The 16,655-nt window shown below is 44.4% G+C and overlaps 1 protein-coding gene and 1 pseudogene across 2 annotated transcripts; one reads left to right on the top strand and one right to left on the bottom strand.

The window, feature by feature from the left end:
- Positions 1 to 1,755: 1,755 nt before the first annotated feature.
- On the bottom strand, positions 1,756 to 10,105 carry ugt5g1 (UDP glucuronosyltransferase 5 family, polypeptide G1). 2 transcript variants are annotated; one of them, XM_041868049.2, is made up of 2 exons: positions 9,921 to 10,105; positions 1,756 to 3,917 (listed from the first exon to the last, which is right to left on the bottom strand). In XM_041868049.2, the coding sequence occupies exons 1-2, from the start codon at positions 9,938 to 9,940 to the stop codon at positions 2,276 to 2,278; spliced, it is 1,662 nt and encodes a 553-aa protein (XP_041723983.1). In that variant the 5' UTR covers positions 9,941 to 10,105; the 3' UTR covers positions 1,756 to 2,275. The 2 variants fall into 2 exon arrangements, with proteins under 2 accessions (XP_041723983.1, XP_041723984.1); XM_041868050.2 differs by having other exon boundaries at positions 10,037 to 10,105.
- A 4,008-nt stretch (positions 10,106 to 14,113) lies between these two features.
- On the top strand, positions 14,114 to 15,143 carry LOC121554488 (annotated as a pseudogene).
- Positions 15,144 to 16,655: the final 1,512 nt, after the last annotated feature.

Below are 16,655 nucleotides of genomic sequence, written 5' to 3'. Positions count from 1 at the left end.
AAGATGCCCACCCAAACAGAACAGGAAGGTCAGCATCCTGACCGCCACCCGCACCGTCCGCATGCCACGACTAGTCAACGAGTGAACTATCGCCAGGCAACGGTTCAGTGCGATGAGACAGAGGAACACCACGCTAGCGTAGACATTGACGTAGAAGACACAGCCCACAAATTCGCTGACGGGGTGGCCGTAGGGCCAGCGGTGTGCCCCCTGGAGCTAGAGGATCTAGAGGGGGAGGGTGAGGAGGTCAGAGAGCAGCAGGAGGATGTAGACCAGCTGACAGCCACCCCCGCCGGAGCGGCCCAGTTGGGACAGCAGGTTGCAAGGGAGACCCAGTGAGAAGGCCAGGCTGTAGATGTAGGTGAGACCAAGTGTGTCGGTGTTCAGGGGGAGGTTGCAGCTGTCATTGCTGTTGGACATGGTCTCTGACAGTCTCTGGGTGAGGGGGGATACCCTCAAAGTCCTTTGACAAGAAACCAGGTACTACAGTACACAGGTGCTTATTTCACCCTCTGGTGCAAATCTGTATTCCCAGAGAGAGTCTCTGGATTTATATCCATTCAATTCATTCACAAATGCAATACTTCCGGTAGAAAAGGTGGAAATAGAAGTGCTTGATAGAGGAAGTTGTCTCTAATCCAAATCATTCATAAAATCTATAAATTCATATGCACGTGATCTGTCCATATTGTTTCTATTGGCTCCCAGAGTTAGGTGTCCATCACAAAAATCTAATTCTGCTTAGGATGACAGGGTCCAGTGATCTCAACTCCTGGTGGAAAACCTGAGGATGATGAAGATGATAGGAGGTTCATGACAACATTAGTACAACATTTCTACAACATTAAATCAGAACATTACAGAAGCTTGTACAGTATTGTACACTAAAATCATGTCAACAGGTGCATTGGAGCATGAGATTAAAAGTCAAACCCACACAACTAAAGCATAAAAAAGAGAAGGAATAAAATGTATCCCAAGAAAACAACTTCTTTGGAGAATCTTTTCACTCACCTCTCCCATACAGCTCTAAAATCCATGCAGTAGAAATCGTTCCACAAACCTCTTCTTCCCTCCCCAGCTGCTTAGTGTGCACCACAAAGTGACTGCGTCTGCTGCTGAAGGAACACTGCATCTTCACCCTCTGGGCCGTGTCTATTCTCTGATTGTTTCCCTAGACAGGAAGCCCACTTTTCCAGGCTTTAAGGGTAACATCCTGAGAACCCCTTTCTCTTCCTGAACAAAAACACTCACTCCTCTCCTCCCTCTCCTTCCTCTCCTCCCTCTTTCTCCCTCTTCCCTCGTTTTCTCACCGTTAGAGGAGGAAAAAAGTGAAAAGGAGAGGGGTGTTTTGAGTGTAGGGAAGGAAGGGAAAAATTCTAAGTGCTTTATGGATGATATTTTTCTAACAATCTAAGAATTTGTAACCATTTCATGGTTGGAGAAACTAAGGCAAAACATTTGAGAAAAAAATATCTGTCTTCTCTTAAACAATGCATGCCTCTTGCTGCATGCCTGTGAGTGTGTGTGTGTGTGTGTTTCTGTGTCAGAAAGCAGAGATATCAGGCCGCAGAGGCTATGTGATGAGAGGATCAGCCTCTGCACCGGAGAAGGAGGAGGAAGCAATTGACAGGCTGAGATTACAGCCTAACAAAGAGACAGTGTAAACTCAACACTCAACACGCAACACGAAACACTCAACAGAAGTTAATGGACCAAGGAGAGAGTGTAATGTCAATTGACTCTATTCGGATGATAGTAATTACATTTTTATTGAGACTTCTTCCTAAGGCTTTTAGGTGGAAAAGTATGAGTATGACATATATTTTTCCTTTGAACAAACACATTTGTTCACTGTGTACAACTGTTGGTGGTAAACAGTATAGTTGTTTGAGGGGAATGGGAGTGTGAGACAATGGTGGCTAGGCTGTATTTTTAACACATGCTATCATAGAGAGATTTCCTTTCTTATGTCACCAGACTGAAATCCAATATGTAAGCTGAAGTTCCAAGGCACCACATTCCCTAAGGGAAGTCTGAATATAAATAACTTTTCATCCGTTTTTATTGAATCATGTACTTCCTTTTAATGTTATTATGTATTTATGGTGGACTTGGGAGTTATTTTTTGAATTTGTAAAAATATCTTAATGAAGTATTTTCTGAGGATTCATTTGAGCAATTTTTAAAATCGTTGACAGAAATTGGCAATTGATGGTCAAATGCGTACAACATCTAAAATACCCATCTTGGCCAATCTTTAGATTCATGTCTCTCACTCCAGCTTGGTCTTCCTCCTGGAGCTCCTGCAGCACAGCCTGCTGCAGACAGAGACTGAGGCCCAGAGAGAGGCTCCGCTGAGGGCCATGAGCAGCGCCGCCACGTCCAGGCTGTGGTAGGAGTACCAGGGCATGCTGTAGGCTTCGGTGCGCAAGTGGGACGCTCCGCCGTTCCTCATCACGTACTCAATCCAGAAGGTGGCACTGGCGAGCGGGGACAGGGGCGTGTCGCGGTGCAGGCCAGAGAGCTTCTGCATGTTGTGGCGGTAGGAGGGATTCTCCAGCACGTCCCTTAGGGCCTCCAGGAAGTCCTCTGTGGTGAGAGTGGCGGCCTCCAGCACCCGTGCCGCCCCGCGCACCTGCAGCCGCAGGATGTTGTCAAACTGGTCGAAGAGGAGTGGCAGACCCAGCACAGGGACCCCGTGGTAAATGGCCTCATACAGGCCATTGGTGCCTCCGTGAGCCACGAAGGCGCGGGTCTTGGGGTGGCCCAGGAGGTCGTTCTGGGGGAGCCAGTCCAGTAGCAGGGTGTTGTTCCCCAGGGAAGAGGGTCTTTCTCCCAGGAACCTCCACACCACCTTGTGGGGCAGCTGGGCAAAGGCTTGGGCCACCGCCTCGGTTACCTCCTTAGGCAGGGCAGACACCAGCGTTCCCAGAGACATGACTACCACCCCGTGCTCTACAGAGCTCTGCATGAAGGCCTCCAGGTCAGCAGGGAGCGGCTCGGCCGGACGGCACTGGAAGCCCCCCACATAGACCACGTTGGGCATGGTGGGCCGCGGGAACTCAAAGACAAAGTCCACCCGCATCAGCCACACGTCTGCCGAGCGCTGCATGGAGAGCAGGTCAGCACCAGGGGGGAAGTGACGTCGAAGCAGGTCGACGTAGAGTGGCTGGATGACCAGATGCTCCTGGAGGAGGATGGCCAGGTAACGCAGGAAGTTCTCTGTCCTCTGCAGGAGGTCCATATTATCGCTGAACAGCGAGTTGTACATTGGGACATAGGATGGCAGCGTGGGGGCAACAGTCATGTGGGCCTCGCCCGCATTGAGCCAGCGGACATTATAAACCATGGGTATGCCCAGGTATTGGGCCAGGAGCACCCCAGCAGGGAAGGCAGGGTCGGTGAGCATCAAGTCGAATCTGGACTCCCTCAGTTTGGCGACGAGGTCCGAGTCATCCAAGATGGCGGAGATCATGCAGAGCGCCCCGCCGTGAAACATCATCAACATGGCCGCCGTGTCCTTCTGCTGCTCTAGGAAACGGCGGACTGGAAACATCCTGCGCCGTTTCAGCGAGCGCTGCATCAGGACGGTGTAGAAGTCAGGACCGAGGTCCTCGCCCGGCGGAGGAGGAGCAGGGTTCACGGTGATGGAGGTGTAGACAGGGGAATTCTGGGGGATGTACCAGCTCTTGGCGGAGCGTAGCACGGTGAGGTCGTGACCTCTGGAGTGGAGCTCTCGGAGGATGACCTCCATGTTGAGCCAGTGGCTGCCATCCTCGGGGAAGACCAGGATTCTACCTCCCCCACTGCCATTACCGCGGCAACCCCGAACCAAGACGAGGAGGAGGAGGAGGCAGAGGATTGGTCGAAGGACCGCCGCTGTTCCACCGCACATGCCCATAACGTCATTGAAGCTGGGAACAAACAACAAGAAAATAACAACATATTTGTTTACGATCTCAGGAAAATGTTCTCTCTTCTCTGTGATAGTATATGTTATATTTAGAAAATGTATACAATAGAAATTATTTGATTTCATTAGCATTTTTAGCATACAGAATGCAAGGAATAAGAAAGAGATTACATGGTCTGACTATAAAGTAGCTTTGTCGAAGTATTGTATTTTCTGTGCAAAAGAAATTCTGTAGTCGACACGTCAGCCTCTGCAATTGGCAGATCCCCAAATGTCCACTGAGTTATTATCTAAAGCTGTACATGCTGAATCACTAGATACAAATGTTATGAATGAAGGGAGGGGGACATTTTCTGACATTGTGTGGAAACAGTATTCCCATGTTTTGCTACAGTGAGAAGGTAGGCCTAAATTCCTTTTCCTTTGCAATTTGCGGGTTAGGCTTCTGTTGAATCATGAGAATAGACAACATTCCTTTAAATGCATTTGATTTATCAAGCTAGAGTTTCATTTTGATTAGACCTTTTTGATGCTTTCAACTGCATTTTCCAGTTATTTAAATTGTTGATATGGAAACGTCATTAGAACCTTATTTATTATATACAGTACCAGTCAAAGATTTGACACACCTACTCATTCAAGGGTTTTTCTTTATTTGTACTATTTTCTACATTGTAGAATAATAGTGAAGACATCAAAACTATGAAAAAAACACATATGGAATCATATAGTGACCACATTTTTTTAAAACAAATCAAAATACATTTTATATTTGAGATTCTTCAAAGTAGCCACCCTTTGCCTTGATGACAGCTTTGCACACGCTTGGCATTCTCTCAACCAGCTTCATGAGGTAGTCACCTGGAATGCATTTCAATTAACAGGTGTGCCTTGTTAAAACTTAATTTGTGGAATTTCTTTCCTTCTTAATGCGTTTGAGCCAATCAGTTGTGCTGTGACAAGGTACAGGGGGTATACAGAAGATAGCCCTATTTGGTAAAAGTCCCAAGTCCATATTATGGCAAGAACAGCTCAAATAAGCAAAGAGAAACGACAGTCCATCATTACTTTAAGACATGAAGGTCAGTCAATCCGTAAAATTTCAAGAACTTTGAAAGTTTCTTCAAGTGCAGTCGCAAAAACCATCAAGCGCTATGATGAAACTGGCTCTCATGAGGACCGCCACAGGAACGGAAGACCCAGAGTTACATCTGCTGCAGAGATAAGTTCATTACCACCCTCAGAAATTGCAGCCCAAATAAAGGCTTCACAGAGTTCAAGTAACAGACACATCGCAACATCAACTGTTCAGAGGAGACTGTGTAAATCAGTCCTTCATGGTCGAATTGCTGCAAAGAAACCACTACTAAAGGCCACCGATAAGAAGAAAAGACTTGCTTGGGCCAAGAAACACGAGCAATGGACATTAGACCGGTGGATATGTGTCCTTTGGTCTGGAGTCCAAATTTGAGATTTTTGGTTCCAACCGCTGTGTCTTGTGAGACGCGGTGTGGGTGATTGGATGATCTCCACATGTGTATTTCCCACCGTAAAGCATGGAGGAGGAGGTGTTATGGTGTGGGGGTGCTTTGCTGGTGACACTATCTGTGATTTACTTAGAATTCAAGGAACACTTAACCAGCATGGCTACCATACGCCATCCCATCTGGTTTGGGCTTAGTGGGACTAACATTTGTTTTTCAACAGGACAATGACCCATCACACCTCCAGGCGGTGCAAGGGCTATTTTACCAAGAAGGAGAGTGATGGAGTGCTGCATCAGATGACCTGGCCTCCACAATCCCTTGACCTCAACCCAATTGAGATGGTTTGGGATGAGTCGGACTGCAGAGTGAAGGAAAAGAGGCCAACAAATGCTCAGCATATGTGGTAACTCCTTCAAGACTGTTGGAAAAGCATTCCAGGTGAAGCTGGTTGAGAGAATGCCAAGAGTTTGCAAACCTGTCATCAAGGCAAATGGTGTCTATTTGAAGAATCTTGGCATGTTTAACCTCTACGGGATCGGTGTCCCGTATACGGGACGGTTGAGCTAACGTGCGCTAATGTGATTAGCATGACTGTTGTAAGTAACAGCAAACTTTCCAGGACATAGACATGTCTTATATGGGCAGAAGTATGACATTCTTGTTATTCTAACTGCACTGTCCAATTTACAGTAGTTATTACAGTGAAAAAATACAATGCTATTGTTTGAGGAGAGTGCACAACAACAAAAAACTGGCAACTGGTTTGATACATTCACCTCTGAAGGTAAACAATGTACTTACATTCAGCAATATTGTTCTGATTTGTCATCCTAAGGGTCCCAGAGATAAAATGTGGCATAGTTTTATTTGATAAAATCTATTTTGATATTTAAATGTAGGAACTGGGTTCCACAGTTTGAACCCTGCTGTCTCTGGCTCCACACCCACCCCGCCCGGCCATCTATATGTGTGAAAGTTAGTGTATAAACTAATGATCCATCATGTATGACATTCCTGGGAGTGTGTAAACTTACATTTTGTATTACCATATCATTTTTGTATGTTCTCTATAGTTACGTACTTGAAAATGTATCAATTGACCAATTCGGCACATTTGGGCAGACTTGATACAAAATAGTCCAGTACTGCTATGCTTCACTGGATCAATCTGAAACTTTGCACACACACTGCTTCCATCTAGTGGCCAAAATCTAAATTGTGCCTAAACTGCAATATTATATTGTGGCCTTTCTCTTGCATTTCAAAGATGATGGAACAAAAATTTTTATAGAAAACGCATGTTTTTTTGTTAGTATTATCTTTTACCAGATATAATGTGTTATATTCTCCTACATCCTGAGCTATAGGCAGTTAGATTTGGGTATGTCATTTTAGGCGAAAATTGAAAAAAAGGGTCCGATCCTTAAGAGTTTAACACTTTTTTGTTTACTACATGATTGCAAATGTGTTATTTCATAGTTTTGATGTCTTCTATTATTCTACAATGTAGAAAATAGTAAAAATAAAGAAGAACCCTTGAATAAGTAGGTCTTCTAAAACTTTTGACCGGTAGTGTATGTCACTCTGGTTGTTGGAGCTATCTGTTGTATGGTGAACTGGGGCTTCATCAAGGTTTGTTTGTGAGTAAATCTGGCTTTGATAATTGCCAGTGCTTACCCAGACACTGACCTCACCGCACATCATTGGTTTATAATGTTTATATACTGCCCTTCCCTGCTGCAAGACGTCACAGTTATAGAACACCATATACTCAACCCAGTGTCACAGATTACTGTGAAATAGACACAAGGTGCTTATTGGAAATACGTGACAGGCACACGAAAAGGTATATTAGACAGTAAGTTACTTAAGACAGAAAAGATAGGAGGGAGGGAGGTTGGGAGGATGGGTGGGTGGGTGGGCATATAACACGAATGTCTAGCAACCCATAGGTTCCGGATTGGTGCTGTATAACGCAAAAGTTTAGCAACCCGAAGGTTGCATGCTTGAATCGCATCACTGAAAACTTTAGCATTTTAGCTAATTAGCAACTTTGCAACTACTTACAGTGAGGGAAAAAAGTATTTGATCCCCTGCTGATTTTGTACGTTTGACCACTGACAAAGAAATGATCAGTCTATAATTTTAATGGTAGGTTTACTTTAATAGTGAGAGACAGAATAACAACAAAAAAATCCAGAAAAAAACGCATGTCAAAAATGTTATAAATTGATTTGCATTTTAATGAGGGAAATAAGTATTTTACCCCCTCTCAATCAGAAAGATTTCTGGCTCCCAGGTGTCTTTTATACAGGTAACGAGCTGAGATTAGGAGCACACTCTTAAAGGGAGTGCTCCTAATCTCATTTTGTTACCTGTATAAAAGACACCTGTCCACAGAAGCAATCAATCAATCAGATTCCAAACTCTCCACCATGGCCAAGACCAAAGAGCTCTCCAAGGATGTCAGGGACAAGATTGTAGACCTACACAAGGCTGGAATGGGCTACAAGACCATCGCCAAGCAGCTTGGTGAGAAGGTGACAACAGTTGGTGCGATTATTTGCAAATGGAAGAAACACAAAAGAACTGTCAATCTCCCTCGGCCTGGGGCTCCTTGCACGATCTCACCTCCTGGAGTTGCAATGATCATGAGAACGGTGAGGAATCAGCCCAGAACTACATGGGAGGATCTTGTCAATGATCTCAAGGCAGCTGGGACCATAGTCACCAAGAAAACAATTGGTATCACACTACGCCATGAAGGACTGAAATCCTGCAGCGCCCGCAAGGTCCCCCTGCTCAAGAAAGCACATATAAAGGCCCGTCTGACGTTTGCCAATGAACATCTGAATGATTCAGAGGAGAACTGGGTGAAAGTGTTGTGGTCAGATGAGACCAAAATCGAGCTCTTTGGCATCAACTCAACTCGCCGTGTATGGAGGAGGAGGAATGCTGCCTATGACCCCAACAACACCATCCCCACATTCAAACATGGAGGTGGAAACATTATGCTTTGGGGGTGTTTTTCTGCTAAGGGGACAGGACAACTTCACCGCATCAAAGGGATGATGGACGGGGCCATGTACCGTCAAATCTTGGGTGAGAACCTCCTTCCCTTAGCCAGGGCATTGAAAATGGGTCGTGGGTGGGTATTCCAGCATGACAATGACCCAAAACACACAGCCAAGGCAACAAAGGAGTGGCTCAAGAAGAAGCACATTGAGGTCCTGGAGTGGCCTAGCCAGACTCCAGACCTTAATCCCATAGAAAATCTGTGGAGGGAGCTGAAGGGTCGAGTTGCCAAACGTCAGCCTCGAAACCTTAATGAGTTGGAGAAGATCTGCAAAGAGGAGTGGGACAAAATCCCTCCTGAGATGTGTGCAAACCTGGTGGCTAACTACAAGAAACGTCTGACCTCTGTGATTGCCAACAAGGGTTTTGCCACCAAGTACTAAGTCATGTTTTGCAGAGGGGTCAAATACTTATTTCCCTCATTAAAATGCAAATCAATTTATAAAAATTTTGACATGCGTTTTTCTGGATTTTGTTGTTGTTATTCTGTCTCTCACTGTTCAAATAAACCTACCATTAAAATTATAGACTGATCATGTCTTTGTCAGTGGGGAAACATACAAAATCAGCAGGGGATCAAATACTTTTTTCCCTCACTGTACATATTAGCTAACCCTTCCCATAACCCTAACCTTAACCCTTTAACCTAACTCCTAACCCTAACCTTAACCCTTTAACTACTTAGCCAGCAAGTTACCTAACCTTAACCCTTAACCCTAACCCCTAAACCTAACCCTAACCTTAACCCCTAACCCTAACATTATCCCCCTTGCTAGCCTAGCTAACGTTAGACACCTAGCTAGCCTAGCTAACGTTAGCCACAACAAATTGGAATTTGTGTAATGTACATGAATGCATTATGAAGAAAGAAAATCGTGTTATACACACAAAATGCGTTATGATTAAAATTGTGTAATACACTTGAAAAGTGAACTTTTTCATGTGCCTGTTATGAATTTTGAATAAGTAATTTGTGTCTATTTCACAATAAGCTCTTTGATAGTCTGTTGATGTACTGTAGGTTTACACAGGTTTCTGAACTAGAATCCATCAGCATCAACTGGCTCCACTCTCTCACAGTATGCTGTGCATCATTTAGAAATGATTCCCCTCATTTCACTATATTACTTTGGATGATAATTATGGTTATGTGTGGTTTTTTCATTATCCCTAAAAGTCAAGGAGCGTCCAGCCTTTTATAATATTTTAAGCTAATATCCAGTTGAAAAATTATCGGTTTCAAAATATTTCCTTGAAGCAAAATGCATGCATATTGGTTTCTTTTTTGAAAGATTCTTATTCAAAGATTTTTTACCATAACATTATATGTTAACTATGTGATGTTTTTGCCTAACAAGGCAATATAAACTATGGTAATGCAAACATACAAAACATATAGTGAGATACAATACATAGAGAGATACAATACATCTATCTCCTACCTCTTCAAGTGCACTCTCATGATATCCCTGTAGCAGCAGTGTGCACGGGTAGCCAGTCTGTCTCAGTTTCACTGAGAAGCCCAGTTAGCATTCAGTGAAAGTCATGATAAACTCACCGTGACCTGCCACACAAAGACTGTCCCTGTCCCTCGTGCCCTTCCTCACCTCTGATCGGAAACAAGAGATCCCAGATGGACTTGTTTTTATAATCTAGTATCACACCAACACACAACCAACTAACTAACTCCTCCTCTGAGTTAGATAAGGGAGATGAGGGAGGAATGCTGTTTTAGGACAGCCTGGAGGACAGTTTGTATTCTTAGCAGCTGGGTAAAGAACATTGAGCTCCTCACCCCCCATGGTGAAAGGGATTTATAGGGTTGCCATTGCAAAGCTTTTTATGGTTTTAACTGTTTCACTAAGAACCATTATAAAGGTATTAGACCATAAAGATGTTTATTTTATGCAGTTACTATATCTGTAGGTCTACTGGTAGCTCAAATATTTGAATGCTGATTGAGGAAATAGTATGAAAGAAAATAAATTCCCAATTAATATTTTGTTAAATTTTTACGAGATGCATTCATTGTAGCATACTATTTCACAATCACAATTTAGCAAGTCACAATTGAAGATAAAATTGTATGGAGGGGTATTTACTGAAGGTGTTTAACTATCACTGCTAATGTCTGAGTCAACCATCACGGTTATCAATTTCATGTTCAATAAAGTGTCAAGTTGTACATTTTCTAGTCAAGTCAAGTCAAATTTGTTTCTTATGACTCACAACCCTATTTCATAATCTATACACGGCAATTACTTAAATATCTAAGGAACAATGCCTTTTCAGAGTTAAATGTCTGACTGGCAAGATGTCTAAGATATTGTATAAACAAATACCCTTTTCACACGACTGAGCCAAGCTGAGCCAAGCCAAGCTACACTGTAGAACTACTGGCCAGGTTACACATCCACAATACTATAGTTACTAGAAAGGACAATGTGAAAAGAAAACATCAGAGCCAGCACAGTAGGGTTCAGTTTAGCATGATAGGGAAAGTTAACACAGAGCAAAGAACAACATGGTTAAAGGTGACACAGGGTGTTGTTCTGAATGGACCTTGACCAACTACGTACATTGCGCACAGCAGACCTTGCACAAGGACACTCCAGCCATGGACAGAAGAGCGATACCTAAGTGCGTCCAAAATCTATGTGGAATCTCTCTAATTACTTTGTTCAACCCAACATCACATAGGTGAGACTTTCAGGTCAATTCTCTATTTGATAGAAATGCCAAAATGTCTGCCCAAATGTACAAAACATTAGGTACACCTGCTCTTTCCATGACATAGACTGACCAGGTGAATCCAGGTGAAAGCTATGATCCCTTATTGATGTCACTTGTTAAATCCACTTCAATCAGTGTAGATGACGAGGAGGAGACAGGTTAAAGAAGGATTTTTAAGCCTTGAGATAATTGATACATGGATCAGAGAATGACTCTAGTACTGAAAGCATAACCTACAGCTAGCTAGCACTGCAGTGCATAAAATGTGGTGAGTAGTTGACTCAAAGAAAGAGAAAGACAATAGTTTAACAGTTTTGAACAAATTACTTTTTTTTTTTTCACTTTCACGTTCACGTACTTAGCTAGCAAATGCAGCTAGCTAGATAGTTTAGCCTACTCAAACACCCGGCTCAAACAGAGAGATGCTATGTTAGCTAGCTGGCCATGACTATCCATCACAACACTGGAACTCTTCCAAGTCAAGGTAAGCTTTTGGTTTAGCTAATTTATTACCACCGGGGCCCACCGGTGTAACTGCTAAACTGCTTACTAAACTGCTTACTGACTGTACACTAATGTTACTGCATGATTGTAGTGGGTTTACTAACGCTTTAGTTCTATTAGCTATGTTGACTATGACGTTACTTTAGCTAATATGGTGACAATGATGTAGGCTGTGTGTAGCGGTTATGATATAGTTTAGCTTGGAAAGGTTTTTTCGCCTGGTCACATACAGCTGATGTGTTGTGCATTGAAGTCCACAAGCGAAGGGAAAAGGTGAGAGGAGGAGAGCGTCCATGTTTCACTGTCTGTCACCTCAAATTGTTCTCTCGACCTATGTACACCTACTCTGTAAACTGTCATTCATAGGCTAGGTTATAGCCACCTCATGATGGGTATAGGGAAAATGTTAGTATCATGTAGTAGCCTAAACCTATCAATGTTACATTAAACTGGGTGAATGGAATATAAATGACAGTCATCCAGTATGCTGTTATAGAAAAGGCCATGCAATCTTAAACGTCACCGACCACCACTGCTTTGAACATGGGCCAGCATCCCTGTGGAACGCTTTCGACACCTTGTAGAGTCCATGCCCCGACGAATTGAGGCTGTTCTGAGGGCAAAAGGGGGTGCAACTCAATATTAGGAAGATGTTCCTAATGTTTTGTACCCTCAGTGTATCAAACCAACTGAACCTCTGTCAATGAAAATAGAATACCTCAACACTACCTTTGCACTCTGCGAAGAACAGAGCGTATGTATGTGTGGAGTTTGGCAACTCAGATTGAATATATATATTCACATGTAAACTTTACAAACCTATATTTTATATTCCATGTCATGTATCAGAATCAATGAAGCCTTTCAGTACTTAATATTCCAGTCCCCTGCCTCTGCCTCTCTAGCAGACCAATACGATACAATACCCCCTCTGTAGAGCGTATCCAACCTAATCGCCTTAACTGTGTTGTTACCAGGACAGTGTTATTAAGGTTCATTAACCTAAAGTTCACTATGGACTTTAGTGAATTTGGGCTGGAATGGTATTTCAGTAGCCTGCTTTCTGAGATTTATTCAATAATACAATGAAGCATTGCCCTAGAGTTTGAGTCTTAAAGGAAGTTGGCCCTTGAGTGAGTGCCAAGTACATGCTTGTCCTTCCCTTGTGTCGAACAATTTTATAATTTTATTTTTTCATGAGCATGTCCTTTTCTATAACAGCATATTGGATGACTGTCATTCATATTCCATTCACCCAGTTGAAAAAGGGACAAATGAAATGAGTCATACCCAAAATAGGTGTTTTTTCACTTGAGAAGGTTGATTCTCGCACTTTAATAAGTATTGTAGAATCTAAAGTACTAGCTCACATTAGCTCATGAGTCACACCAGAGCTGGCACTGGCTTACACACATTTTTTATTAGTTTTGTGGGATTAGACCTCCTTAATCAATTCCATGTGGTCCTCTGTAGCTCAGCTGGTAGAGCACGGCGCTTGTAACGCCAAGGTAGAGGGTTCGATCCCCGGGACCACCCATACACAAAAATGTATGCACGCATGACTGTAAGTCGCTTTGGATAAAAGCGTCTGCTAAATGGCATATTATTATTAATATTATTATGTCTGTTGTATGACTTTTCAACAGACAGCTATGATGATAAGAGTGACTACTCCTCTCTTGGCTGCCCGTTACTTCCTGCTCCTATTGCCCGGCAATGGTTGCCACGGTAGCACCGGCAGCAGGAAGATCCTTGTGGTCCCGGTGGATGGCAGCCACTGGGTCAACATGGAGGTCATCCTCCAAGAGCTACACTCCAGAGGTCACGACCTCACCGTGCTGCGACGGGCCACAAGATCTGCGCCAGAGCGGCCGCCACAATGTTTGATGATCCAGCGTTCATGGCTCGGTTCCGAGACGCTCGGTTTGACCTGGTGCTGACTGACACTGCTCTGCCCACAGGGATCCTCCTGGCCAACTACTTCTGTCTGCTTCTGGTCTTCAACCTGCCCTGGATCAACACTGGGGAGTGTCACTTCACCTTCGCCCCCTCGCCGCTGTCCTACGTCCCTGTGTCAGGCAAAGAGCTCTCTGATATAATATAATATATAATGCCATTTAGCAGACGCTTTTATCCAAAGCGACTTACAGTCATGCGGGCATACATTTTTGTGTATGGGTGGTCCCGGGGATCGAACCCACTACCCTGGCGTTACAAGCGCCGTGCTCTACCAGCTGAGCTACAGAGGACCACATGGAATTGATTAAGGAGGTCTAATCCCACAAAACTAATAAAAAATGTGTGTAAGCCAGTGCCAGCTCTCGTGTGACTCATGAGCTAATGTGAGCTAGTACTTTAGATTCTACAATACTTATTAAAGTGCGAGAATCAACCTTCTCAAGTGAAAAAACACCTATTTTGGGTACACTGATCACATGGACTTCCTCTAGAGAACCAGGAACGTGTTGCGTTATGTCTATAGTGTCGTGGAGCAATATTTATTTATCAACCCTTGGTATGCCGAACTGTCACTTCCCCCCTGGTGCTGACCTGCTCTCCATGCAGCGCTCAGCAGACGTGTGGCTGATGCGGGTGGACTTTGTCTTTGAGTTCCTGTGGCCCACCATGCCCAACGTGGTCTATATGGGGGGCTTCCAGTGTCGTCCGGCCGGGCCGCTCCCTGCTGGCCTGAAGGCCTCCATGCAGAGCTCTGGAGAGCATGGGGTGGTGTTCATGTCTCTGGGAACGCTGGTGTCTGCCCTGCCTAAGGGGGTGACCGAGGCAGTGGCCCAAGCCTTTGCCCAGCTGCCCCACAAGGTGGTGTGGAGGTTCCTGGGAGAAAGACCCTCTTCCCTGGGGAACAACACCCTGCTACTGGACTGGCTCCCCCAGAACGACCTCCTGGGCCACCCCAAGACCCGCGCCTTCGTGGCTCACGGAGGCACCAACGGCCTGTATGAGGCCATTTACCACGGGGTCCTTGTGCTGGGTCTGACGCTACTCTGCCACCAGTTGAACAATGTCTGGAGGCCACCACTCTCACCACAAAATACTTCCTGGAGGCCCTAAGGGATGTGCTGGAGAATCCCTCCTACTGCCACAGCATGCAGAAGCTCTTTGGCCTGCACCGCAACACGCCCCTGTCCCCGCTCGCCAGTGCCACCTTCTGGATTGAGTACGTGATGAGGAACGGCGTCCCACCTGCACACCGAAGCCTACAGCATGTCCTGGTACTCCAACCACAGCGTGGACGTGGTGGCCTCTCTCTGGGCCTCAGTCTCTGTCTGCAGCAGGCTGTGCTGCAGGAGCTCCAGGAGGAAGACCAAGCTGGAGTGAAAGATGTGAACATTGATTCATCCTTCCTGTTCATTCTTGTTAACTGCCAAATTGTTTATATTGTAACATTTTCATAAACAGACTGGAAAATAGTTGTTTCGTGAAATGTTTTTTTATTTAGTTTAACAAAAAATATACACGTTTCAGGCAAAGCAACATTTTACATTAACATATGATCTTTGTATAGATAATGTTTTGATAAAAAGTTGCAATAGGATCACACAGTAACATATTCAACATTATGTCCATATGACATTAGAGATGGACTCCTCTCTTCCCTAATGTACAGTAACGTCCTTTACTGTTTTGGAAAGTCAGAGGGAGAGAGGGAGGGAGGGAGGTCACAGCAGAGGGAAAATAAACGTGAGCTTTAATGATGCACATGAGTCACTGTGACTGTTAGCACAGTCCTATCAGAGATGGCTACAGCCTTCCCCTCTAACTCTTTCTCTCGCGTTCGCTTACTCTCTCGCTCCCCCTCTCTCTCTCTCTCTCTCTCTCTCTCTCTCTCTCTCTCTCTCTCTCTCTCTCTCTCTCTCTCTCTCTCTCTCTCTCATACTGGCCTTATCCACAGACATTAACAACTGTCTGGCTCTCAAGGTAACAGAAGGCTTACTTACGTCACATAGTGTGAGTCGATGTGCCCTTGAGCAAGGCACTTAATCCTAAATGCTCCAGGGTCGCCGTTGATAATGGCAGACCCTGGCCATGACCCCACTCTCCGAGGGTATCTCAGGGGGATTTGGGATATGCAAAAAATACATTGTGTACAATACACACTTGTACATGTGAAATAGGACAAATATAGACACCCACCAAATGTTTATTATTATATACAGTGAGGGAAAAAAGTATTTGATCCCCTGCTGATTTTGTACGTTTTCCCACTGACAAAGAAATTATCAGTCTATAATGTTAATGGTAGGTTTATTTGAACAGTGAGAGACAGAATAACAACAAAAAATCAAGAAAACCGCATGTCAAAAATGTTATAAATTGATTTGCATTTTAATGAGGGAAATAAGTATTTGACCCCCTCTCAATCAGAAAGATTTCTGGCTCCCAGGTGTCCTTTATACAGGTAACGAGCTGAGATTAGGAGCACACTCTTAAAGGGAGTGCTCCTAATCTCAGTTTGTTACCTGTATAAAAGACACCTGTCCACAGAAGCAATCAATCAATCAGATTCCAAGCTCTCCACCATGGCCAAGACCAAAGAGCTCTCCAAGGATGTCAGGGACAAGATTGTAGACCTATACAAGGCTGGAATGGGCTACAAGACCATCGCCAAGCAGCTTGGTGAGAAGGTGACAACAGTTGGTGCAATTATTCGCAAATGGAAGAAACACAAAAGAACTGTCAATCTCCCTCGGCCTGGGGCTCCATACAAGATCTCACCTCGTGGAGTTGCAATGATCATGAGAACGGTGAGGAATCAGCCCAGAACTACACGGGAGGATCTTGTCAATGATCTCAAGGCAGCTGGGACCATAGTCACCAAGAAAACAATTGGTAACACACTACGCCGTGAAGGACTGAAATCCTGCAGCGCCCGCAAGGTCCCCCTGCTCAAGAAAGCACATATACAGGGCCATCTGAATGAT

This window comes from Coregonus clupeaformis, chromosome 39 (genome assembly GCF_020615455.1).
Source record: "Coregonus clupeaformis isolate EN_2021a chromosome 39, ASM2061545v1, whole genome shotgun sequence".
Lineage (NCBI taxonomy): Eukaryota > Metazoa > Chordata > Actinopteri > Salmoniformes > Salmonidae > Coregonus > Coregonus clupeaformis.
The sequence above is the reverse complement of the archived record's forward strand: the minus strand, read 5'-3'. Positions and strand labels throughout refer to the sequence as shown.

What these genes read in the sequence shown, in the direction of transcription:
- ugt5g1 (XM_041868049.2), bottom strand. Translation starts at nt 9,940, where the DNA reads ATGAGAGTGCACTTGAAGAG. An exon ending in ATGAGAGTGCACTTGAAGAG is followed by an intron (nt 3,918 to 9,920) that starts GTAGGAGATAGA and finishes GTTTGTTCCCAG; the next exon opens with CTTCAATGACGTTATGGGCA.